General features: G+C 49.1%; 1 protein-coding gene across 20 annotated transcripts in view; it reads left to right on the top strand.

Moving 5' to 3' along the window:
• ABLIM1 (actin binding LIM protein 1) overlaps positions 1-26,373 on the top strand; it is a 265,106-nt gene that overhangs the window by 156,167 nt on the left and 82,566 nt on the right. For all 20 annotated transcript variants that reach the window (XM_045854027.1, XM_045854036.1, XM_045854024.1 and 17 more), the window contains exons 5-6: positions 15,597-15,723; positions 17,109-17,202. In XM_045854027.1, the coding sequence (XP_045709983.1) occupies positions 15,597-15,723; positions 17,109-17,202 (221 nt within the window). The remainder of the gene's footprint in view (positions 1-15,596; positions 15,724-17,108; positions 17,203-26,373) is intronic.

Here is a 26,373-nt window from a genome sequence, read left to right as displayed (position 1 = left end):
TCTGGACGGCACCGCCATTATTCTTACTGCCTCTGGATCTCCTGCAGGTATCGGGACAAATTTAAGTCATTTCAGATAGAGTCACGTGCCTGTGTTCAAAGGGGAGGAAGAATTTTTCACTTAATTTTACTTTTCTATTTGGTGCAATAGCTTTGAATATTTACAAGGTAATTTTTGTTTTACCTTTATGTTCTCTCTCTCTCAAAAAAAAAATCATTTGCCAGTTGAGTGGGACTTGTCTGCCAAGACACCTAACAATAAACAGGTGGAGTGGTAATGATCTGATGCTGGCGTCTGACTGCCTGGGTCAGGTCCCAGCTCTGCCACTGACTGGCGGTCTCTTTCTCGCTGCATCCTCTACTTCCTCATCTGTGAAATGGGATGGCGATAGGTACCTGCCTTGTAGGACTAAATGAGTCAACGCATGCAAGTGCTGTACACTTATAAAACAATAACTTGCTGCTCAGGCACTGATTTCTGAATTTTTCTGTGGACAGTCCCTACTTTTTGTGACTCTGCTCTTTTCTCCCTCCTATTAATCGTAGCTGTCTCTTTCTGCTCATGTGATACTCTTCTGCCAATATAAAAGCCAATGGAGGTCGGAACACATCCACCCGCCATGGATGGCTGGAGTTTGACTTATGTGATATGTTTGATGGCAGGGTCTCCAAAAACAGACCGCCCCCCCCTCCTTTAGACACAGTCTTCCTGTAGGACAGGATGGCGGGGGTGGGGGGGTGCTGGTAGGGTGCTGCTAAGGAGTTTGCATGTGTTCTGGACAGGTTGGGGGCTGGTTCTAATTCCACGTCTCCCACTTCCAGGCTGTGTAGCCTTAAGAACTCAATCTCTCTATGCTCCTCGTTCTTTGTCTGTAAGATGGGAAGCAATAATAGTTTCTTCTCAGTGGGTTGTGTGGATTCATATAAACAAAGTGCTTAAAAGTCATGACAGCTAGCAAGCACATCTATATATTAGCCATGGTTCTCTAAGGAAGTGACAAGACTGGAACTTGAGCTTGGAGATATTTTGAATCAGCGAGGAATGAAGGGAGAGGGTACGGCACAGTGGTTTAGAATCTGGGCCTACCTTTCAGAGTGCCAGGGTCAAGCCCTAGTCCTCCCTCATGAGCCGTGCAGCCTCGGGCCTGGTGTTCGAAGTCTCACCACCTCAGCGTCCTCAACTAAAAATTGGAAAATAGTTACATCCAAGGGCCTGTTTTGAGAATTAAATGAGACACTGCGTGGGAGGGGAGGGGAGGATAAACGTGGAGAGGATACTTGGAAAAGCAGTGCAGGGGGAACCCCCAACAGGACAGAGGCTTTGTCATTCTGCATCCTGAGAAGTGAAATCGGAAAGAGGGTGATGGGGCCAGGTCTCAGGGGGCCCTGTCGAGCTGCTGGGGATAGTTTTTGGAGGGTGACCAGATGAAAACAGCGTTCTAGAAAGATGAAGGTGGTGATGGCGACCGCGGTGTGCAAAAGTAGTGATCGTCAGTGATCGAGGTTAGGGAGCACAGATGAGGAAGACGGATGAAAGACCACGTCAGAAAAAGCTTAGGGATGCTGTGTGTGCCTTCAGCGCACATTTCTGTGAGCACCTGCTGTGTTCCAAGCAGCGGCCAGATCCTTTATTACACACTTAATAGACAGCTACAGACACATTGCACTTAACCGTTTCGGTGTGCCCACCTCCACCACCGAGACAATGAACTCACTGGATGTAAAGACCCTGCTGTCTCTCTCTCTTTGACAAGCTCTGGCACATAGAGCTCTAGACCAGCATTCTGGAAGTCGAATCAAAGCCATCTCAACATGGCTAATAATAGTCTTCTAAAACATGTTTAAGAGCTCATTGTAAAAAAAAAATACAAAGATGACAGAAAAGTACAAAGAAGGAGCTAAAAATCCCTCAAATGTCATCACCAAAGCTCACCTTGATCAACATGTTGGTGCACACTCTTCTGGATTTTGCTCGAAGTGCTACAGAAGTGTATACAATTTTACACAAATTCTTCCTAGTGCATTTTGCTCACCTGTCCCCTTGTCAAAAATCATGCATTATTCCGGGTGTCCCACAAAAGGCCGAAAGCCTGGAATCTGCGGAGGCCCCACTGGCGACAGGGCCCGCGCCGCGCCTTGCACTCCCAGTGCGGCGGCTGTTCCCACGGGTCAGCGCTCCGTGGGCTTCTCTCTGACCTGACTGCGGACTGCTCCACGGCGAGGGCTGTGTTTCTCTTGGATAGTGCTGTGTGCGCAGCAAGTGCACAAATGTTCATTTAGTGAGTGAGCTGATGCCATCCCCAGGAAGCCTTTGGGGACATCGACCCCAGCTCCCAGCTCCAGGACGTGGAGGTCTGACCGCCGCCTGAATGACGGTTCCTCTTGTGGTTCTGTCACATTGCACAGGGACAGACAGCGTCAGTACACGGGAGGAAAGGTGGAATGGCATGCTTCAACTTTTATTTTTTCTCATCTTACGTATAAGCATTTTCCCTTGTGTCATGAAAGGGAAGGTGGTTATTGCTTCAGATAAATTTGTTGGTGACAGAATCACAAGTGTTTTTCTTTAAAGCAGAAATGTCAGGGAATGTATTTCCCCACCTCTGAGTATGAGGCTGGAGGGAGTCCTCGCCTCTCTGGGCACGGAGGGTGCCAGCCCCTGGCGTGGCGGCTCCAGTGTTGCTCTGTGAGGTTGGAGTGGGGTTTAGAATTTGCAGAGTAGGGGGGATAAATGGTAATGGGGAAAATATGTTAAAAAATAAATTAAAAAATAAAAATAAAAGAATTTACATAGTAGGCAGAGGATTATTGCACACAGACAAGTTATGTTGCAAAAGGAACATTTATATTCAGATTTTTCAGATTGAAATCCACACCAATTACAAGTCAGACATCAAGATCCCAGAGCATCGGTTTTCCCAGAAGTGTTATCAGCGGATGAAAAGTTAATGGCATTTTGTTATTTGCTATTTCATCTCATTAGAAATGCCTCTTTCGTATTGAGGCCCACACCTTCTAATAACTTATCAGTGAAACTGGAATTTTAACGATCAGAACAGACGTCATCCCCGTTTACTTTTAATTTTTCAGTGGCAGTAAAGATTTAGCAGCTCGCAAGACTGCCGTGTACGCCTGTAGTGGGATACTCCTATAGAGTGTGTCCCAGAGGGGATGCTGAGAAATTGCTCTTAGGACTTCTCTCCAGCAGGGAGGGAAGGAGTGGCTAGGAGACAGGAAGGAAAGGAAATTATTTTTACTATATGAAAAAAAATTTGTAACTCTGTGTATGCATTACCTATTTAAAACCAAAGTACTTGTCTTTTACTGCCTGGCTTGTTTCGCTTAGCATAATGTTTTCCAGCTCCATCCACGCTGTTGCAAAGGGTAGGAGCTCCTTCTTTCTTTCTGCTGCATAGAATTCCATTGTGTAAATGTACCATAGTTTTTTGATCCATTCATTTACTGATGGGCATCTTGGTTGCTTCCAGCATCTAGCTATTGTAAATTGTGCTGCTATGAACATTGGGATGCATAGGTTCTTTTGAATTGGTGTTTTAGTATTCTTCTAAATAACAAAACAAAGAAACAAGCAAAATATAACCAAAGACACTGAAATAGAGGACAGGCTGATGGTGACCGGAGGGGAGAGAAGAGGGAATTTAAGGGGGACAGTGGGAAGGGTTCACAGGAACAAACTTAAAGGACACATGGTCATAGACTAAGGGGAGGGTGGTAATGGGAGGGAAGTGGGGAGGGTGGGAGGGGGGACTGGATTGGGAGTAAAAAGGAGAAAACTGTATTTGAACAATGATTAAAAAATAAAAATAAATTTAAAAAAAACCCAAAGTACTAAATAACAACATAATGTTAATTTTACAAAACAAAAGGCCCGTTCATTCCAGACTGAAGGTTCAGGGCAATTGCCCTTGCTATGGCCTTCAGCCATATTCGTGTTAAGCGGCTGGTCACATAACGAAAGTACAAAACTGACACCTCCCCCTTCTTTCCTTCTTCCTATCTTTGGAATGGAGTGAATGAGCTGATGTTTGCTAATGCCTACCAAAACTGAGAAACTGACGCAGAGTTCAAGCCTGATTTCCCCTCTGGCAAGAGCCCGGGTATGCTGGGTGACCATAGCGGTTAAAGATTAATTATGAAACTCTTCGCTCGGTTAAAGTTCACAACTAAAGAAATTGGTGCAAGAACAAATCTTCTTTGTCACAGTTTTTTTGAAATTGAGGTAAAGTTCACATAACATAAAATGAACCACTTTAAAGTGAACATTTCAGTACATTCATAGCGTTGTATGTACAACCACCACCTCTGCCTAGTTCCAAAGCATTTTCATCACCCCAAAGAAAGCCCCGTGCCCACTAAACATCCACTCCCTCTTTCTCCCAGCCCTGACAACTACCAGCCTGCCTTCTATGTATTTACCTATTCTGGATACGTCCTATAGATGGAATCATACATGTGTGGCTTTTTATTTCTGGCATCTTCCATGTAGCGTCATGTTCTCTAGGTTCATCCAGGCTGTGGCATTTATCAGTATGTCCTTTTTATTGCTGAATAATATTCCACTGTACCAGTAGACCACAGTGTATCCATTCATCTGTTCATCGACATTTAGTTCATTTCCCCCATGCAGCTTCTGCGAATAGCGCCTCTGTGAACACGCTTGTACAAGTATTTGTTTCAGTCTCTGTTTGGGAGTCTTGGTACAGTGTTAAGGGCGGTTTGCTAAGGACTATCCCAAATCTTAAAGGCAGTGAACCCCAACTTTCTGAACCTAGAACTGCTGGGCCCGTGTCTGCTGGTGTTCACAGAGTGCCAGGCCGAGGCGTGGGTGCCACCGAATGCCCCCAGGTGGCTGCAGGTAGCAGCCTTCACCTGGGGCGCCCATCTCTCTTCCCCCCTTGTTTGCTCACTCTCCCACTCTTCCTTGCTCTTCACATCCCTTTTCCTCCTTCACTCTGGCCATAAGTTGAGTAGGGGACCACGTGAGCACAGCCTACTGGTGGAAGAAATTCTTACCCAACTTTTCCAAACATTGTCCAGAAACGGATCAAAAGGGCTCAGGACTCAGGCTTTGAGCTTAGGACTCAACAGTACGGTCTTCCTGCAGAAGTACGTGTAACAATTGCCCTTTTGAGGAGTGGCTCAGGTACATAACAATGTTTGCCAGGCGTGTCTGGATTACACATTGTGAGCAGAAACGAGAAGTGCTCCAAGCCCACAGAGAAGTGCTGGACGAACCATGTGCTACGTGGGTGGTTGCTTGCCCTGTCCTGGGAGAAGCCCCATGGCAAGAACACCTTGCCCACTGAGGTTACGGCTGGAACTTATCACCCATGCAGGTTGAAAATCAATGTCCTTGAGACCTTAGGCCTTTCTGAGGGCATCTCGTGACTGGGTGGTGCTTGGCTTTGTTTTCATAGCTTCCCGTCTTTCTCTTGCTGCCCTGGTGGCATTTTCAGTCAAAAGAGAATCGTACGTCTAATCTTGGGACAATCCCTGGGATGTCTGCGTCATCAGAAATGATGCTGAGCAGCCACAGTGGACAGATGCAGACCGGCCGTGCAGGGGAAGGGCCAGCAAAGCAATGGTCCTCTGGGCCTGCCCACCAGCTGGGCTTTCGGAATTGTTAGCTGGGAATTTTGAAGTTGTGAGTGTACTTGTTAAGATAATGGTTTATTCCATCCATTTGCCTCTTCTTTTAGTCATAGTTCTGAAAGCATGCGTGTGAACACACACAGAGTTCTCTGATAGGACCTGAAACCTGAAAATTGGAGCAGGTGACCAAATAGCGTTAAGGTTTTAAGCCAATACTATTTATTTCCCATCAAAGACTCTCCATTGCATCCCAATGAAATACAGGCTTGTTATTATTTTCATTTGTTGTTCAGGGAAATGGAAAAGACGCCGATTAAGAGATTCTTTTGCAAGGCAGTAGATATTGTCTTTAAGCAGATACTGAAGTTCTCAGCTCCTAACCAGTTTTCAGCATCCTTTTTAAAGTACATGTTCTGCTCCATACATGTCTACTCTCAATGCGTGGCATCCTTGCTGTGTATAAGTTACCCGTATCGTTTGCCCTGCTGCAGGCAAGCCTCCCCCGGCCCATCAGACTCAGCTGCCGCCTTCACGCCGTGGTGCTGTGGCACGTTTGTGGGCCAGGCAGAGCCACCCTCCAAGGGCAATTAGCAGAGCCTCAGGCAATCGGGAGTCTCAGACTCTCCATTCTACTGCTTTTGGGTGGGTACCAAGTCTATGTCTTTGATGTTCACCCTCATGCCTAGCAGCATTAGCCATGGGGATTCCTGCTTAATAACTTCATAATCAATTAGGAAGAGAGGAAAGGCGAGTAGCCTGGCTCCTTTTCACTTCCCGTTCAGACTGTAGTCGTGAACATGGGGAAGAAAAACACACCGTTCCAGGCCAAGGGAGAGAGCGTCTTAACCTTGAAAATCCCTAATACTCCTAACGGAATTTTGTGAGCCCCGGTTTAGGGGTCAGAATGGGACATTTCCAATGTGTAAATGGTCTACACTTACAAAAATCACAACCAAAGTAACGGAAATTCTGTAAATAGGCAGGATGTCCACTTAACTGAAGTTCTATGCATATATATATATATATATACACTCTCTCGAAAAGGAGGAAAGGTAGGATCTTTGCCACACATGAAATTACCGAGGACTTGGGGAATGGCCATCTCGGGGCCTCCCCTGCACTGCCCCGGGGAAGGCTGGTCCCTCGTTGCTATTGCAGCCCATGCAGACTTTGTTGTCTGTCGTGCAGTGTTTGTGTTCCAAAGACAACAAGGACCTGCCTTAAAATAGCAGGTCAGAGGCCGCCTGGCTCTGCAGTGTGTGCATCGTGACCGCCAGGACAGCAAAGGGAGCAACTGACTTAAGCAGGGCCGGGGTGATTCTGGAGAGTCTGGTTCAAAGTTACATAGTCAGCAGCCCACAGCCCTGTTAGAATAATTCCAGGCCACTGTCAGTGGATTTGAGAGGTAAACTATTGGTAGCATGGAGACCCCTTTTGCCACAGAGTGGCAACTACAGCCTGTACGAGAACGTGCTGACCCCTCCTCCTGCCCCCGCCCTCAGTATTTGTCTTGTGATGTCACACTGCTGTTTTGGTTAATAGCAGCATCGGATTTCAGAAGTTTAAAAAAAGTCCCTTTAAAAACTAACTCTTGGAAAGTGCTTAGCCCAGCGTATTAGCAGTTTCACATTCTTTTTGTCCTTGACCTATTCTTTCTTTCCGGTTTTATTTTCCTACCTTTTCTCATGGGGACCCCACACTTGGGTATTGGCTGAGGCATGCCAAAAAAGAAATGTGTGGGCGTATTTCAGTGACTTGGTTTAAAGTTCCTTTATTAAGAATGGACTGTGGCCAGGCCCTATTTGTGAACTCACACGTGTCTGGTCTGGAACTGACAACATTGAAGGGCCCGCGCGGAGGGGAAAGAAAGTCAACATTCAACCAGATCCACTGGTCAGATCAACCTTCTCATCACTACTCGATGATGTGGTCTCTTGGCCAAGGAGAGGTTTTTAAATACCCAAATCCTTTAAACCTTAAAGAGTTTAAAATTCTAGGCCCATTCTTATAAAAAATAACGTAAGGATTTTTGTTTAATCCATAGTTTGCAAACTGAAAGGCCCACAAAAATGGCCAGGCTGGTCACCTGGGTGCACGCAGTCAGTGCAAGCGTGACGGCAGGTGGCAGCTGACACGCAGACACTGTGGGGCCATGGAAACGCTGGCAGGCGAAAACTGTCTGTCCTGAGGAAGTAGGCGGCCACCGTGTGCCCCCAAACAGCAATCCCCAGGAAGGGATCCATGTGTCCGAGGCTAATCTGACACGTGTTGAAGGCTTGCGTTTAAGGCAGCTTGGTAACCTAAGGGAATCTGACCCACGTTCAGGTCACGCTCCCCTGTGTCCCTTCTTTCTCTCTCTTTTGGACAGGGCATCTGTTCTCTAGGGTTCTAGCTTCACCATCTTATCACACAAGATAACACGCAATCCAGGTCCTCTCGAAACAGTGGAATGGCAAGACACGATGTCATTACATTCAGGACCTCAGCTTAGCCAAACCATGGAACTGAAATTTGTTCTTTTGCTTTCCTTAAAGCTCCCTAGATTGAGTCCTAGCCAGGCATAGAGTGTGTTGAGTTAATAGGCTATTAAAAGGACACCGCTTGAATATTTTATAGGGTCTCCAAAGTCTTACTCCACTTTCTATTAATAACCTAAATCTGAAATGAATTCATTTCTATTTATTTTTCATTCACGTGTATAGCTATGAACTTTTGTGCTAATCTTTGCTCATGACAAATAGATTTTCTTTTTTATTGTTATTTGTAAAAAAGGATTTCAGGGAAAGCTTGAACTTTCTGGAACTTATATGAGCAACAATTTTAGTACTGAATCTTGATTTTTTTTATTCTGAAATTTTTAAATTTTCCAGTAAAGGAAGGAAATGCTCAACTGATTCAAAAATCTCTATGGACATTTTCTTTTAACATCTTAGTATCTCAGAAAGCATCGATTAAAAAAGGGAAGTCCCTCTCTGGTTCCTTTTATGATTTACATTATTTTCATAATAACGCTCCAGCTGTATAGTTTTACCTTTCACTGAGCCTCATGCCCAAGTTCCATCACAGCTGTTTTTGCCCTTTGACAGCAGAAGAGCCAATAACCAGGGAAGCAAGCCCAAGAATAGAGGTTTAAGCCCATGGAAGCCTGGAAGCTGTAGTGGCCTGGGTTCAAGTGCACCAGAGAACGGAAGCTTCCCACTCTGCGGTTAACTGGACACTGTGGATCTGCGTGGCCTGGGCACAGCCCGGTCCACCCTGAGCTTTAGTTCCCAAGTACAAAAGGAGGCGTTTACATCCAATGGTCTTCAGGGTCTCCCTGGCCCTCAAGTGGCCTGTGATCTGTAGAACACGAGTAATCACTGCCCTTCCAGCTTAGCGGGAGCCCGAAGAGTGGACTGAGATGAGGGAAGTGCGAGACCTTTCCAAAGTTAAAAGCAGAGTAGTAACAATCGTAATGACATTCATATGATGATGATTGTGGAACCAGGGAAAGCAAAACGCCCTCCCTAGAGGCTGACAGTGGGCTGTGGTTACGTGTGAGGGGAGAGGAAACGTACGTTGTGTGGGGTTATTACAACCGTGAGAGGAGCAGACCTTGAGTGCTTGCCGTGTGCCTGACACTCGGCTTGGGGATTTCACACGTTCTCTCCAATCCGCACAACAGCCCCGGAAGGAAGGTGTTGTTAACCTGCCCATTTTACAGATGGGGAAACTGAATTCCAGGTGCTGCCCATCTTGCCCGCGGTTCCTTGGTTCAGTGTCAGAGCTGGAATTGGACGCCAGGTTTCTTTGCCTCCAAAGCCTTTCATCGCAGTTGGTGTGTAGAATTGGAGGACAATCAGTGTATAGAATGGGCCGAAACGAGGAAGAATCTTATTCTCTCCTGTTGCTGCTTTTATTATCCTCCTTCAAAGCTCCCTTTCCTACCCTTCATATTATCTTAGGTGGGTCCCATAGCCTTCTGGTGTCTTGCAGCTCTTAGAAGTCCAGTCTAGTGAGACACTGTATTCTCATGTCTGTTTCAGAGCTGCACCCTGTTCCCAGCTCAGGCCCAACCCAAACTGGAGACCTGCCGTGTGGAGGGGGCCCAGTCTTTTCTTGGATCCTTTCTTTACCACCTTCCTATCCAGCTTGTGGCCCCTTAGGGGTCCAGGCCAGGAGGAGGGGGTTTAAGGTAGAAGGGGAAAGGTGTAACTTTGTCATCAATGGGTTTCTCTTTCAGCTAACACAGGCTGTCTTTTTTTTTTTAATGGGGCACATTTTGAATTCCTTGACAAAGGCAAGCAGTTTCTGGTGGCCCTGCTGTTGCAAATCCCCTGTCCCCTTCCCAGCGTCAGGCCCTGCTCCCTCCTGGTCTCCTCATAGCCAGGCACCTTTCTCAGGTGTTCATGCAGGATGCTCGGGTGTGGGTACCAGTCACGGGACCCAGCGGCATCGCCAGGGAGCCAGACAGCGGAAGCGCACACCTTTCCCACTTCTGTCTTCTCCTTAGCCTGCCGGCCGGGGAGTCTCCTGCGGCTTTCTGACTTGCGGATCTCCCAGATTCAGCAGGCTCCGGATTTTTGATTCGTGAAAGCTTCCCAGCTCCAGGACACTCCCATCAGTCTGTCCCAGGAATCTAACATCAAGCTTCTCTGGGATCCCAGGGCAGCCCTAGGGCCTGAGCGTCCCTGTTTAGTAAACCTCTAGGTGAAGAGCAGGAGGCCAGTCTCCCCGTCTCTCGGGGTCCTCTGATCCCTTCACGCAGAGGGGAGGAAACACCGCCGTGCTCCTGCTGTGTGGACAGCTCCCTGCTGCCTCCCCTCTGTGCCCTTTCCATCTCTGACCTCCGAGGTGGGTGGGCAGTAGCGGCTGAGAGTGCCCAAGTGGGTTCTACTCTCTTTCGGTGAGTCCGGCAGGGATATTCCCAGCGTCCTTCTTTGGAAGATTGACTATGTAGCACCATTTCCGGCTCTCAGGCCATAGCCCAAAATTCCAAGATGCTAGGAAAAGTCTCCTTTCCTATTCTGGCAGCTTTGATCACAGCCGGGTAGCTGCTCTGAAGGATGATTTCCACCTTCACTCGTGGTTCTAGGTATGAGTGAAGCACGCAGGCCTGGGAAGATGGAGATGCATGGGAATTTAGTAACCACACGGGACCTTCCCCAGAGTTCCAGGTCCCCAGCCACCTTCTCCAGAGAGACAGCTTCGTAGAAGAAGACAGCTTTTGGGCCCTTACTCTTCCCAGATGGGAAATTCTAAGAAGGCAGTAATAGTTCTCAAGGAACACAGAGGTATTCAGGTGGACGGGACCTAAGTGCCGCCCAACCGATGACATCTTTCTTAACTTGGAAACCCTGGTTTCCTTCCCGAGGACCATGTGTCACTTTCTTCAGCTTAAATAATTTGGAAGCCCATGAATCCATGGCTCTATGCAAAAAAAAAAAAAAAAGAATCATTCAAAGGAGACAGGCAGAGTCCCTGTGACCAGGGCTCTTTATTGCTTTCAGACAGAATGATAGACACATGCAGCCAGGCGTGCACGGGGCTGTTGGTTTGACTCCACTCCTCGTGTTGAGAACGAGAGGCTGGGGGTGGAGCGTCGAAGGCTGCGGTTGGCTTTTTCTTTTCTCACATTTGGTGACTCTCTGTCCTTTGCCAGCGAAGTTGATTTCCTTGACGCTTGCCCCACAGTCACCTCTTTCTGACTTCAGTGATAATTCCAGTGCCAATCACCAGCTTTCTATATTTACCAGCAGCTGCTTCAGTGGTGTGGAAACAATGTTCTCAACAGCTGAAAACATGAAGACGGAGAGTGGGATGTGTTGTCCTGAACAAAGGGGCTCAGCCGGAGTGAGCACGGAAGGGGTGAACGGTCCAGCCGAGTCTTTTTGTCTCTGCAGCTCTTTTCCCCTTGCCCCAGAACGTCAGGCGTAAGTGGAGAGTATGGTTTTGTCCGGAGAGGAGTGAGTGGGCAGCCCCTGTGGAACGCACCGGAATACTTTGCATCAGCTGGTGTGGGCCAGCACACTCCATTCTAGGAGGTGGTCTTTGCTGATTTGCTGGATTTGCGTTTTAAGATTTGGGGTGCAGAGGCCCATCACAGTCTCTCCTTCCAGCCCAGCCTCACCTGCTGGCTGGCTCTAGGTGGTCGCCATTCAGTGAATGCTTCTCTCTAAACCATCATCAAAATCAGTTACGGAACAGCTGCCCTCCGGGGACACTGCAGGGCCCGGAGGATCGGAGAAGTCCAGGTCACCACCCATGCGTCCAAAGCTTCCCGACTGCCAGGCACTGTGACTAAATGACTGTGGAGAATAAATGGTAGCACATCTGTAATGCCCTCACACGGTGCCCGGTCCATCAGAAGCCCTCCGTGCAGAACGACCAGAGAGGCTGTTGCTGCCCTCCGACTGTCTCAGCTGCTGTCAGAGCTCTGGGGCATCTGGGCATATGGGTGCTTGCGGAGAGAGCAAGGCTTTGCGTCAGGAAACCTGGTCTTTCGCCCCAGTCCCGCCCCTTCCAAGGGAAGGGGAACCGCACTGAATGCCCAGCATGGGCCAGGTGTCTGAGTGCTAGCGAAGCACTTTACGGCGCAGGGTCTCTCCTCTCACAGCAGTCTAGGAAGTAGGTCAGCGTTTCACAGATGAGCAAGTGCGAGTCCAGAGAGAGTGATTTACCCAAGTTAGCATCCAGATCTTCCCAACCCCATAGCCCACATCCTCACTGTCCACGCGCCTTCCATCTCCCCAGACCTCACCTTGGTGCGGGGGAGGCCTCACATAGCTCTGCAAGCCACTCAGGGCCCAGCTGTCTGCAGGTGCAGAGTTGAAAGCCATCTCTCAAGTTTATTTTCTACTTCAAAATATTTTACCAACTACCATCTTCCTTGTTATTTTAAATTTTTACTGCCACCTACTGGTCATGCTGTAATCAGACTCATAAAGAAAAATTTTTGAGTTTCGAGTTGGATTAAAATCTGTCAATTCATTTCACATACACACAAGGTTCCAACCTTTAAAACGTATACTTATGAACGCATGTTATGGTCTTCCATTTTATCTTTAAAGTAAACTACTAGATGTGAGATCCCATCTAGTTGGGATTGTTGGTGAGATGCTGGGATGCACATAAACCCCAGCTTTAAAAAATATATGTGTAAATACTTTATGAGCATATGATACACACTCAGCTTATTATGGGCTATACATGAAGCAATTCAAATCTATAATATTTTTAACTTATATAGAAGATGTTTTCAACTTTATAAATATTTATTTACTCATTTATTTACATTCATATGGCAAAAAATATTAAACAGCACAGAGGATGTGAAGTAAAAAGTAAAGTCCTCTTTCACAGAGGGAGGTATCTTCAGAGTTCTTTTTTTTTTTCTTATCCTCACCCCACGGACGTTTTTGTCATTGCCTTTAGAGAGAGGAAGAGAGAAACACCAGTAGGTCTCCTCCTACACGCCCAGCCAAGGATCATAGGCACCTGGACTGGCTGGGGATTGAACCTACAATCTTTCGGTTACAGGACAGTGCTCCAACCAATGAGTCGCTCCAGCCAGAGCAGAATTCTTACGTTTTTCTTTTAAAGAAATGTTCCGTTCATACACAAGCATGCGCAAACACACATATACTTGGACATCTTTCCATGTCCACAAACAAATCTACCTCATTCTTTTTAACAGCACATAGTTTTCCATTATCAACTATAGTAAACTAATTTACTAGTCCCTCATTAAGGTTTGTATAGGCTATTTTCAGCTGAGTTACAAAAATGCTTTGGGGGATGCATGTATATTCTTCAGGGAACACACATACATACACACACTTTTACAAACTTCATTTGTAGAATAAAATCTTAGATGTGAAATTGCTAGGTCTAAACTCATGTTAATACCCACTGACCAGAGGTCACCAGAAACCATCTGTAGTTTAAAAAAAAGAAAAATCCGGTTGCCTTAGGTAAGGGCGGCCACCAGCCCCTGTGTGTGGTGCCTGGGGGCGCTGCCGTAGGGCCCGGGCTTGTGCGGGTGACGTTAGGGAGGGCTCCAGGTGGCGGGAGCAGCTCTGGCCTGGGCGTTGTCGAGAAGCGGGGGCAGGTCGGTTTTTCTAAGAGGAGAAAATTAAAGTGGGTTGGAAGTATCATTAGTAAATGAGTTGCCGTCACGGATGTGGTCAGAAGACCACATTTTGGGTTCCCAGTGGCCTGGTGTGGACATTGCTTTATTCCGCGAGTGCTTTCTACGATCAGCTGGGGACGACAGTGCTTTCTTCCACTTCCTTGGGTACACCAGTTTTAGACATTTGTAGATGTTTAAGTGGCCTTTTAAAAGGCTGCAGTGCCCTGACTCCTGTGACTCAGTGGGTTGGGCATTATTCCGCAAACCAAAAAGTCTCTAGTTCGATTCCCAGTCAGGGCACATGGCCAGGTTACAGTTGCAGGCCAGGTCCCTACCGATCAATGTTTCTCTTGTACATCGATGTTTCTCTCTGTCTCTTTCTTCCTCTCTTCCCCTCTCTCTCAAAATAAATAAATAAAATATTGAAGAAAAACAAAGGTGGCACCACTTAAGGTTCTTCTGGACTCTTTTAAAGGCTCAATTTCCCTAAACATGATTTTATAATCAGAATAACAATGGAAATTACAATAAGAGCAAATGTTTATAGAGCCACTTTGTGCATGCTAGCCACTACGCTGAAGCCATGAGTTCAGGGGTCCCCAGCCCCTGGGCCATGGGCCAGTACCAGTCTGCGACCTGGTAGGAGCCAGACCGCACAGTGGAAGGTGAGCGGCAGGTGAGCGAGCAAAGCTTCGCCTGTATTTACAGCCGCTCCCCATTGCTCACCTTTCTGCCTGAGCCCCGCCTCCTATCACACGTGGCATTAGATGCTCATAGGAGCTTGAACCCTTCTGTGAACTGCGCATGCAAGGGATCTAGGTCGTGGGCTCCTTACGAGAACCTAACACCCGATGGCCTGAGCTGGAGCTGAGGTGACAATGCTAATGCTGGGGATCGGCTGCAAACACAGATGATCATTAGCAGAGAGGTTGGGCTGCCTACAGACCAGGATAAATTAATGGCTTGCAGACTCATTCCGAAACCTGTCCGTGAGTGGCAAGTGACAATTAAGCTGCATCTGGTGGCAGGCTATAAATCCACACCTCCCCCCTGACCCCCGGTTGAACACTTGTCTTCCATGAAACCGGTCCCTGGTGCCAAAAGGGTTGGGGAACGCTGCATTGATCCACTGAATCCTCAGCGGAGCTTGAGCATAGCACTAATAGCATCCCGGCTTCCAGATGAGGAAACAGAAAGCAGGAGAACCAGCCTGGACCACGTGACTAGCCAGCAGGGACCTGAGCTGGACTCAGAGCTGGCTGCTTCCGGGGCCCACGCCCTTTACTGTGAAGAAGCGCTGTCTCCTTTATCTGACTCATGGGAGTCTGCCCAGGAGAATTTAAAGCTACGGAGTGAAGAGCCATTTAACTGATGATGACACATCTCAGAAGGTCTGGTTTAGGGTGGCAAGAAGCAGAGTCCTGTTTCCAAGGATGGGAGTTGTGAGTCGAGGTCCAGGGGTCCCATGTATCATGTCAAGCGAGGTGTCCGGCTTGAGGGGCCCCACAACTCTCCTGTCCCCACTGAATAAAGGCGCGTGGGAGCCCTCCGAAAGTCACGGCCAAGACACTGTAATTAAATACTCTCCGGGCCAGCTGGAGCACGCAGGGTGTTGAAATGACCTCCAAGGAAACAGACAGACAAAGGACCTCCATCCCCCCTGGATCGACCGTGGTCCAGAAAGTGGCTGCTGTGTGCGGCTGGGGCCTGTGGGGCCCTTCGTCTCCGTGCAGGGAGAGGAAGCGGAGTGGAATGGCACTTAAGTAAACATTGACTGAGTGTGAGATCAGGGCACACAGGGGTTCCGAGCTGGCCCGTGGGCTTGCCTTCAGCAAACGAATATGCAGTAACCGCTGGCTGCTGCTTTCTTCCAGACTGTGCTGGCTGCGGAAGAGACATCAAAAACGGGCAGGCGCTGCTGGCACTGGAGAAGCAGTGGCACCTGGGGTGCTTTAAATGCAAAGCCTGCGGGAAGGTGCTCACCGGGGAGTATATCAGCAAGTAAGTGAGGCTGGGGCCCGGGGAGCCCCTCTAGCTTCCTCTCTGGGGACCCCTCTCGAATCCATCAGATACAATGAGAGACACTCACACCCCACGATCCATAGGAGCTTTTGGCTCTAAAACTCATGCAAAGATTTATTCTCCTACATTTGCCATAGTTTGCCCACTATAAATGCAATGAGATGTTAATCATTGCTTAATTTAACAATTAACAAAGCTGATGCCATATGTTGTAACCAATGGAGCATTCAGTAATTTCACCTTCGCTAAATTTTTCCCCCTATTTGGCACTAGCAAACCTTTGTCCTCCTTCCAGGTCTTGAATATATTTTTAGACCACCCCCCAACCAAAAAAAAAAAAAGGGAAAACCACACAGGCCCTAGGCACTGAGCCCATTAGGGCCGATAAACAAAATAGCTCATCAGGGACTGGGTTTGTGTGAGACTCTCACGCTGGGGTGGATAATAGCTAGAGTAGATGAAACATGTGGGATTTTTTTTGCCTTTGTTTTTGTTTGTTTTTTGTTTTTTTTAATGAGGCCTGGAGAAGCTAGTTCAATGGTTACCTTTTGAGTTAAGGAAGAAAGAATGAGCATGGGGTGGAGGACAGTGGCAATGAGGGGAAAATTTCCCCTGTCTACCTTTTTTTGTGCTTCAAAAAATGTCTTCCAACCTGTCTATATATCAGCTAGTCAAAAAAAAATTAAATGAATTTAACTTAAGAATATAGCTAGTCTGGGCCCCACCTTGCAAAAATCTGCTTCTGGAGCTCTGGGGAGAAGCCGGCACCCCTGGGCAACACCCCACAGTGATACGGTCGCATGGCAAAGTGAGAACAGCAGCTCACACCGAAGGCTGGAGTGGTGCTCTTTAACTTTTCCAGCAGTCGCACGCAGTGATATTTCCACGGTGCGCTGAGACAAGGGAAGGAGCACTTCTCACTTGCGTGAGAAGGCTGGGCCCCTCAGTCCGCTGCTGGCTGAGCACAAGGCGGGATGGGGCGGGGAAGGCGGCGTCAGGGCCTCCCCGGAGAAAGAGGAACGTGAGGCCACGCCTGAAGCCCACGTGGCCCGGTGGCAGAGCAGAACGACGCCCCGTTTTTGTTAGCGAGGGCTCCCGACATCCAGGGCATCGGCCCTGGCTGCCTGCCCTTCGGTGATTTGGCTCTCACTTCTGTGGGGCCCGGAGAACCACAGCGCTGTCTGGGGGTTGTTTGGTTTCGTGGGTTTTGCTCGTGTCGGACCGGATCTCCAGGCACAGGGAGGCTGGTGGGAGGGAAACCCGTCCGTCCACTCGTATCTATGAAAAGGGCTCAGAGAAGTTGGCTTCGGTGGCGCCCCCGCCCCAGCCTGCTCTGGGGTGCTGAGCACGCTTTTGTCTTGCAGGGATGGCGCTCCGTACTGCGAAAAGGACTACCAGGGGCTCTTCGGGGTGAAATGTGAAGCCTGCCACCAGTTCATCACAGGCAAAGTCTTGGAGGTAAGTGCCGGACGGGCCCCCCTCAAAGCCACCCTCATGTTCCTCAGAGGCCCTCAGAAACACGTGAGTCTCTTTTTCCATTTTTTTCTCGCCTGTGGAGCAAAGAAAGTACTTGCAGGTGACCGATCTCTTGGAGAAAATTAACGCGTTGCGCTGTCTTCACAGGCAGTTTCTGCTGACAGTGCGTGTGGAAATTAGAATGGTGGACAATTTGAAGGGAAAAGAAAGAATAATAATGGGGTTCTTAGGAATTACGTGGAAGGGAAGGGTTATATTAGACTGTGTTTAGAAGTCACAAAAGGAGAAATGAAGAGCATGTTAGAGCCACATGCCTTCATGTGCACAGAAGTACACGTGTGCACATGAGTACTCCCATGTGTGCGTGCAGGAGAGCACAGGTGCGTGTATACTCGAGACTGTGTGATGTGTGTGCTCTTGCACGTCCCTGTGCACATGTGAGTGTGTACAGTCTCAGGGAGCAGAGGCTTAGAACACAAGCTAAGAAAAGAAAGGGTGGTGCCAGGTGAAGGCGGGGACTTCTCCGCCCTGAGAAATCCACATCCTGTGTGGCCCAGAACACCCTGTGGCCCAGGCCCAGGCTGAGCTGAAGCCAGTCAAGTTCAGGTATGACTGGCTCACGCCAGTGAGCTCAGTTCCTGCTTTCTCAGCATGGCCCCACCAGCCTCTGGCTCTGGGCTGAGCCAGGCTCCTCTTGAGTGCAAGGCTATCTGAGGAATTATTGGACCAGGGTTCAGAGAGAGAGTCACTGCCTCACATCTCCCAGGCCCCTGCGCTGTTGACCAACGCTGATGGAACAGGCAAAGATGGCCCCAGCACTGGGCTGCCTCTCGGGATGGAAAATGCATACTGAGCAGAGATGGGTCGGGACACCCAGCAGCTGGGAAGGCGACCCACTGGTCCTGCAGCTTGTCACATCTCTGGGGTAGACACCAGGGCTCTGAACCCACATTTGCACTTTCCTGCAAGGCAAGTTTCAGAGACACGGGACATAAATCCGAGAGGCCCCCGGGGTGTCTCTGCGCAGGTTCCGTGGGATTTCACAGCAAGGCCCAACGTGGCCTTCCCCACCCCACAGCAAGCTCTGAGATGCCTTCGGCCTGTAAAACACGGACGGGCCAGCGCTGGCTCTGAGCTGGGAGCTAGTGCAGCGACTTGGATTTGGGAGACGGGGGTTGTCAATACAGCTGCCTCTTACCCAGGGGGCGGGTGTGCCAGGAACGGGGAGCAGCCTCTGCAGAGGCTCAGAGGTGAAGGCAAGCAAGCACAGCACATGCAAGAAGGAAAAAGTCCAGCGGGTGGGCATGCAGGTGTGAGGAGCAGGGCAGGGCCGCGTGAGGACCCCGGAGGTCCCGTTCAGGAGTGCGGGCTCTATCCTAAGGGGAGTGGGAAGCTAGCGGGAGCTTCATGCGGTGGGCTCAGATTTTTGTCTGAAGAATGGATGGTTGTACTCAAATACAAGTACACCCGTGGTCAGAGCAGCTCATTCACAGCCGCCAGGTGGAAACAACCCGGATGTCTGTGGATGAATGGATGAACACAATGTAGCATCACATGTACAAACAACAGAATATTAATAGGAAGGTATTCTGACCCAGGCTACCGCAAGGATGAATCTTAAAAACATGCTAAGTGGGAGAAGCTAGTCATAAAAGGCCTCATACTGTACGATCCCATTAAGAGGAAATAGAAATCCATAGAGACGGAAAGCTGATTGGTGGTCGTCTAGAGATGGGGGAGGGGACATGGGGAGGCATCGTTTATTGATACCCAATTGAGGTGATGAAAGTATTTCGGAACTAGATGGAGGTGGTGGATGCACAGATTGTGAATATCCTAAATGCCATAAATTGTTCCCCTTAAAATGGATAATTTTGTGTTATGGGAATTTTACCACTAATTTTGTTTTTAACGGACGGAGAAGGGATGAGAGTGGAGACAGGGCAGCCAGTTAGGACGTGCGTGCAGAGCGCTGGACGTGAGCAGCGGTGGGCTTGGCTGCAGTGAGACCTGAGAAGAGGACCCCAGGCCTCACACGCACCGCTGGGGTGGGGGCAGAGTCTTTGTGACCTTCTGATAAAGCTTCATCGGCAGCCTGGGTGTGCATCAGGCCCGGGTTTTGGCCCAGGGTGAAGCACATGGCCGGGAAAGCTACTGGGGAAAATGTACGTGACCCACCCAAAGGGCAGCTTGAAGTCCGGCAGTCATATCACAAGATTGAAGGCTCAGTGGCGGGGGCTCCCTGCCTGTCCCCTGAGTGTGTCCCTCATCTGCCACGGAGCCTCCACACGGTCCCCTCAAGCAGGAGGCTAAAGGGGGCCGAGAGCATCCCCAAGGCTGATCTGCCACCTAGGACTGAAGTGAACCTGCTGAGTTGGGAGCAGGGGAAATTTCATCTTAACACAATATCAGGAAACCATCAGAGCCATTCCCCAGATGTTGGGCTGCAGGAAGGGAGGCAGGATGGTACTGGACACGGCCCCCGGACTGGAGACAGCCGTGCCTGCAGGAGGCGCGGAGCGAGACAGCCGTCCCCTCAGTCCACGTGTGGGACTATGGTGCCACAGTGAGCGGGGGAGGCAGAGGGCTGGGGCCGCGGGTGCTGGTCACCTTCAGATTTCCTTCAGCAGCTTTGGGAGGGAATATCTAAAACGAAACTAGAGCCAAGAATATGCCGTTTTAAAGAAACATCTGCTTGCTTTGGGGGGGCCCGAGAGTTGCTGTGTTTTCCGCGGCTGCCAGGGCCCCTCGCTGCCTTGGCTTCAGGGCTCACCGGGGGCCGTTTGCAGGAGTGAAGGCTTGGACGCTCTCCACGGGCTGCCTTCAGGGGCTGCAGGACCCATTTGCTGTGGGGGGCCGGGTAGGCTGGAGCTCCGCCCAGTGGGTGTGCTGCCCTCCTCAGGTGGGTGTGGGATCTAGAAGAACACCCTGCGTGGGCAGCACACGGACAGGTCGTGCCGGCTCGTGGGCCAGTGTGGCTCGGTTACCCACACAGTCAGGACTGGTGACACTGGGGCCCCACCTCTCACTACCTTTTATTCACTAACCCTGCAGTTAGCCAGACATTATAGTGGTGGACTTATTGTAAACACTGTGATTCTTCCTTTTTGTTTTTATTTTCCCCAAATTTTGTTAATGTGGTAAAATACACATAACATAAAATGTACCGCTAACCATTTTCAGTGCACAGGTCAGTGTTTTAAAGGCATTCATCACGTTGTATGCCCATCACCGCCATCGCCCCCACGGACTTCCACCTCTTGTGAACATGAACCTTTGTGGTCGCTGATTAACTGCCCACTCCCCTCTCCCCTCAGCCGCTGGCGATGGCCATTCTGCTTCTGTCTCCGTGAAGTGGACTACTCTAAGTATTGTATATGAGTGGAAACATACAGTATTTGTTTTTGTTTGGGGGATTTTTTTTGTGTGTATGTGGTTGCATTATTTCACTATGTCCTCAAAGTTTATCCATGTTGTAGTACTTGTCAACATCTCCTTCCTGCTTCTAAGGCCAAGTACTATTCCATTGCATGGGTGTACCGCATTTTGCTCATCCGTTCTGTGATCCTTAAGGTTTTTGTTTTCCTGACTGATTTTTGCATAGAGATTGAAAATGCGTTACTTTCTTGTGTCTGCTCTTAAAACATCAGAAAGTTATCCTTCCATAGCTCTGGAGGCCAGAACTGTGCAAAGCCGAGGAGGTGGCAGGCTAATGCTCCCTCCAAAGGCTCTGAAGGAGCATGCTTCCTTCCATCCTCTAGCTTCTGGTGGCCTCGGCTGCGTAACCCCATCCTCTAGGGACACTTGTCATTGGATTTAGGTCTCACCCAGACCTTCCAGGATGAGCTGCTCAAGATCCTTAATGTAATTCCATCTGCAAGGACCCTGTTTCCAAACATTCACAGGTTTTAAACATGTGACGTGGACATATCTTTTGGGGGGCCACCATCCAACCCACGCCAGTAAACCGGTAACTTACACAGGTGTGACCCCAGTGAGGGCTGGAACTCCCGTGTGGATTTAATTGAACCCTTTCTGAGCACTGGAGGTGCCCTGAGGCCACTTTTCTGGCTGTGGTTTCACCTGAGATGCCCCTGGGCCCCTGAGGGAGCTGTGAGAGGAGCGAGTTCCCTGGGCGATGATTAGGAGGCTCCAGGCTCGGCTGTGTCACCAGTTCCTGAGTAACTTTGGACAGGCTGTCCAGCCTCTTTGAGACGATCTTCAGTTCACAGGCAAAGGGAGTGTCCTGTGACCCCTGAGACCCTGCCCCAATCTAAAATTACATTTCCCCCATTATTCCCTAAGAGTCATAACCTCCACCCATCACATCAGCTTGAAGGGGTGGGCAGGAGAGCCTTCATGTGTTTCAATGGAGAGGGCTCCGGCGGGTAGGGGATCAGAGGTGTGCTCTTGGCTCTGGAACTCGCAGCTGTGTGGCCTTGGGTGACTCTCTCAACTTCTCTGAGCCCCAGTTTGTCCTTAAATACAAGCCTTAAAAATATGTGTGTCAGTCTGATCCATGGACCACTTGACTCCTCAGGCCTCTGAGGATGTGAGTTCCGTGGTTCTCGCATGCTGGCGTGTCTAAGGGATCAGAGCCGCCAGTTCTTGGTCCAGAGGTTGTCTGGAAACTGGTGTGTACCACTCAGCACACAGCATACACTCAACTCAAAGATGTATGTATCCTTAGCTTGCTTTCAGTTTTATTTTTGACAACAACATTCTCTTTTTAGAGAGCGCTTGCTATAAATGGCACATTTTTCAAAGCTTATGCTAATTGCCTTATAAATTCAGGAGTGTTCTGAAGTTGTTTACAGCCTGCCTCCTAATTAAGAAGCCTAGAAGCAAAATAGTGTGAGATGCCGGAGCCTGCCCACAGCCTTCTAGCCCTTTCTCCACCTCTGCCCTCTCCTCCAAAGCAACCTTCCTCCTGCCTTCCTCCCCGCCCCCTCCCCCCTTCTGCTTCTGCAGCCTAATGGCAGGGGAAGCACCTGAGGCTGCAGACGTAGGTCGCAGGTGTCAGTGACATTGCAGGGCATCCCTTTTATATGAATTTCCTTCCATCTTCGGTGGGCGGTCCTCAGAGATCTCCGATTCCAGGACACTGCTCTCCCTGGGTGCAGTTGTGTCCTGCCAGCCTCCTGAAGAAAGAAGACAGCAGTGAATCGGTTCCAAAAGGAAGGCAGCACAGAAAAATAAAGCGAATGTCAAGCTGGAAACTTGTCCCGCATCCCCCCCTCACTCTTGGGCTGTTCCGTCATCTGACCGAGGGTGGACTTCTCTTAGCCTCTCTGCTCTCTTGCACAATTCGCTTTCCCCAGGGGCGCTGTGTTTACGCAGCTCTCCGCCGATTCCTCTAGACAAATGTTCCCATCCACGGGCTCCCCTGGGAGCCCAGCTCCCTCTGCGGGCGGGGCCTTCTGAGCACGCACCTGCCACACCCAACGCTGGAGCTTTCTGGTGCGAGTTCTTCTCTCAGAGACAAAGGACCGCTGTTCCGTCTGCACTCTTGGCTGGAGGAGGAAGGAGGGCTCTGCTTTTCTTGCTCGGGTCTCACAGGCTCCTTCTTTCCCTTCTTCCTCAAGTCACCACACCCAGGAAATCGAGCTCCGGACTTTTCAAAAAGGCTGGTGGCACATGTCTTTATGTGCCACGCGTGCTCTCCGGGGAGGAATGTGTAATGATGTCAGTAACAGCTTGTATACCGCACAGCGTAGGAGAGGGGCCCCCCAACACAGCCCATGGCAAATCCTCCAGCCCACTTCATGCCCTTCCATCCCTACCTACGGGCGTGGCACCGTCCAGTCTTTGTCTGTTAACTTGGAGACAGGGACGAAAGGACAGGATTTAGACTCACTTGAGACACCCCCTGCTGATCTCCTGTAGGGCAGGAAATAGAATCGCAACATGATGCAGCCAGATCCTTGTCCTTGGTTCTCTGAAGGTGGCTTTGTTTTACTTTTGGACTAAGACTGCTCTTTTATAAAGCCCAGGGACAAAAGCTTATGCTATTCCCATGAAACTAACTCGTGGTATAAATTGGAGGCCCTTGTCTCCTTCCTTCCTTTTCCTGCGGGTATTTTAAGCATGTTATGTTGTAATACCCATAGGCAGAGAGCCGGTCTTGCTTTATCGAATGAGAAAAGCCGTGGGTTACCCCACGGCACCTGCATGGCACATAGTCTCTCTGTCACCATCGAAGATATGATTTGCCAAAGACAGGCTGCTGACAACTCCCCCTTTCTTGTTTTGTGCGTGTCATATACGTGCAGAGCAAGGAGGATGACCCATGTTTGTGAAGAAAACTAATTGCATCCCTGTCAATCTCACTGTACTCAGAGGAGTTCGTGCCTTCTTCCACCCAGCTGTGGGTGTTTCTGATGGTCCAGGAAGGGAAGAGAATCAAGTAACCTTAGCATGGGTCGAGGTGGGCTGTGTCCTGGTGGGCAGTGAGCCACCACAATGTCCTGCTCGGCTATATTTTTAATGTTTGCAAGTATTCTCAGAAATATTGAATTCTCACAACAGGCAGTTACGACCTACCCCATTTGCCATTTACAGACGAGGCTGCCAAGTGCCAGAGACTCGGGGGCTGATTAGTCACAGACACACGGTGAGAAGCCAGGTCTCTCGGTTCGCAGGACATAGGAACACACACTCACACACACACACACACACACACACACACACACTGCTCCCTGATCCACTTGGCAGAAATTGTCACAGAAAACGAGTAATTAATGTGCCTCCCCAAATAACTTGCTGAAGGACCCAAATTCACCATTCCTGGTGACGTGGAGAAAGCCTCCCTCATTAGTGGCCCCATCAGTTCTATTTTTAGGACAATAAACATTTGCTGCTTGTTTGATTTACTTCTCACCAGTGGCCCTGCAGGTAGAATCTGTTGTATTTCCAAGCAGTTGCCCCTCCTACTGTTTTTTTTTAAGTTTTTTTAATTGTATTATTGATTTTAGAAAGAGAAAGGAAAGGAGAGAGAAAAAAACATCAATTTGTTGTTCCACTTAGTTAAGCATTCGTTGGTTGATTCTTGTATGTGTCCTGACTGGAGATCGAACCTGCAACCCTGGGGCATCAGGATGACACTCTAACCATCTGAGCTACCTGGCCAGGGCCCTTCCCGTTGTGGGCATTTAAAGTTAATTGTATCTCACGGCCACAGGTTGTCATTGCACAGAACTGTGCCCTTGATCATACAGTTTGACTTGATTAAAATCTTCCCAGTGTGGGAAAGCAAGCTCAAGTTTAAATTGCATGTACAGTTTATGATATGTTGGTGGCAACATCTTATTTGCGAAGAATAACCTGGTGGTAATACTCCTTCCATCCCCTCCATCACTGACAGATTGGGAATTGGCCCAGCAGGGCATAAGCCCCGTTGACATGGAAAATCTATCTGATTCACCCAATGTTATCCACTTTCTCCTACATTAATGAGAAGGGGAAATGAGTTGCCAAGGTAACAGAAGACTCTGTACACAAGCAGTGAAGATTCAATATTTATGAAAAAAAAATCACCCCATTTCCTGCCAGCCCAAATGGAAAAGCTTCCTTCTCCAGAAACTACATTTTAAAAATAATCATATTTTGAGTGAAAAAGATGTTTTGTTTTTTGGTGTTCTTTAACTTCAGAGGGTTTTGCTTATTGCTGGTGACATGTGAGTGTAGGGGGGTGGGGGGAACAGCTGAACTTAGGGTGGAATGTGACTCTTCCAGAAAAATCAGCAAGGAGGGCTGAGCACGTGCTGGTGGCTGAACCCTGGGTGCTGCTGAAGGAAATGTAAGATTTAGGGCTTGCTCTCGGGTAGATAATGCAGGTAATATGGTATGCAAGTCTGAAACTACACCCCCTGCAGTGTTCAGGGGACCCCTCCCCCCCCCCGCCCCTTCCAGGCCTCATGAGTGCCCAAAGCTATTGTGGCAATTTCTGTCTGAGGGTGATTCTCAGTGGTGGTACTGAACTTTAGAAATAAGCAGGACCCAAGAGCAGAGAGACTGCCTGCCTAGACAAATTACACCCCCCCCTCCCCCCAGCACAGCGGAGGGATGGATCTCCCAATCTGGCCACTGCTCTGGGCTCAGAAGAGATGACCCTTCAGAGTTGTCCTCCCTGCTCTGCAGGCCCCACACCCTGGGCCCCAGAAGGGCTCACGAGCCTTCTTGTTTATGGATGCAGGGTGCCAACCCTTCTCCTTCCCGCCGTGCGCCACCCGCTCCCCTTCCTGCCTCTGTCCGCGTCTTCCTTTCCCACTGCAACCCTGGAAGAAATGATTATATCCCTTCTTCTTCGTGATCAAGTCCAAGATGCCCCACCTGCTCTACAGAGGTGACCTTCAGTGAATTCCAAGACAGTATTCATGGTTTCTTGCCAAAGGTCATCGGTAGTTCGAATGCCAAACAAAGGACACACACAGTAAAGGCCCTGGGTTCAAGAGGTTATTGTTAGTTATGAGAAAAGAGGTTGGCTTTGGACCTGGAGGAATGGGTAGTTACAGGCAGGTGAAGGTGGGGAATTCATCCTCGTTTGCTGCTGTTATCGAAGTCTTAGCTCGCCTTTTCCCTCCCTCGTTTGTTTCCTTGATCTGAAACACGTGACTCGTTTTCCCCTTTGGTTTCACTGCATGCTTGTAATGTGCTGTTCTCCGTTTCAAATCATTTTTGTAAGTAGTCAGGTTGTAAATTTTAAAAATTAAAAAAGTATATACATCTTTCCATTACAGACCAGCAAGATTTTAGTTTAATTTTAAAGTGGATGGGCTTTCGTGGCCTCACCTGGGTCCAGTCTCCATCTGAAAGTTTGTTTCAATTAGAAAATGCTTGCCTTCCACTTGGATCTGCCTGCCTGGCCAGTGACAGATGGGGACAGAGATGCATGGCTCAGAGCCGGCCTTCCTCCTAGAATCTAGGCTGTGCCGCTGGTGGGCATTAGGACCACCCTGTGGGTCTGACGCAGTCTTCTCCCGCTTCTGGATTCGTGCCCACTCACACTAAAGGAGGTCGTCTCTGGCTGCCTCTGTTCTATTTTGTTCTAGTCTTTTTGCTCATGTAGCTTCTTTCAGTGTGCATTTAAATTGAGGGACGCATTGACAAATGGCACCATCCAAAGGTCACCAGGACAACTTCTGTTCTGGGCAC

This window comes from Phyllostomus hastatus, unplaced genomic scaffold, assembly GCF_019186645.2.
Source record: "Phyllostomus hastatus isolate PE091 unplaced genomic scaffold, TTU_PhHast_1.1 phas_scaffold_1066, whole genome shotgun sequence".
Classification (NCBI taxonomy): Eukaryota; Metazoa; Chordata; class Mammalia; order Chiroptera; family Phyllostomidae; genus Phyllostomus; species Phyllostomus hastatus.
The sequence above is the reverse complement of the archived record's forward strand: the minus strand, read 5'-3'. Positions and strand labels throughout refer to the sequence as shown.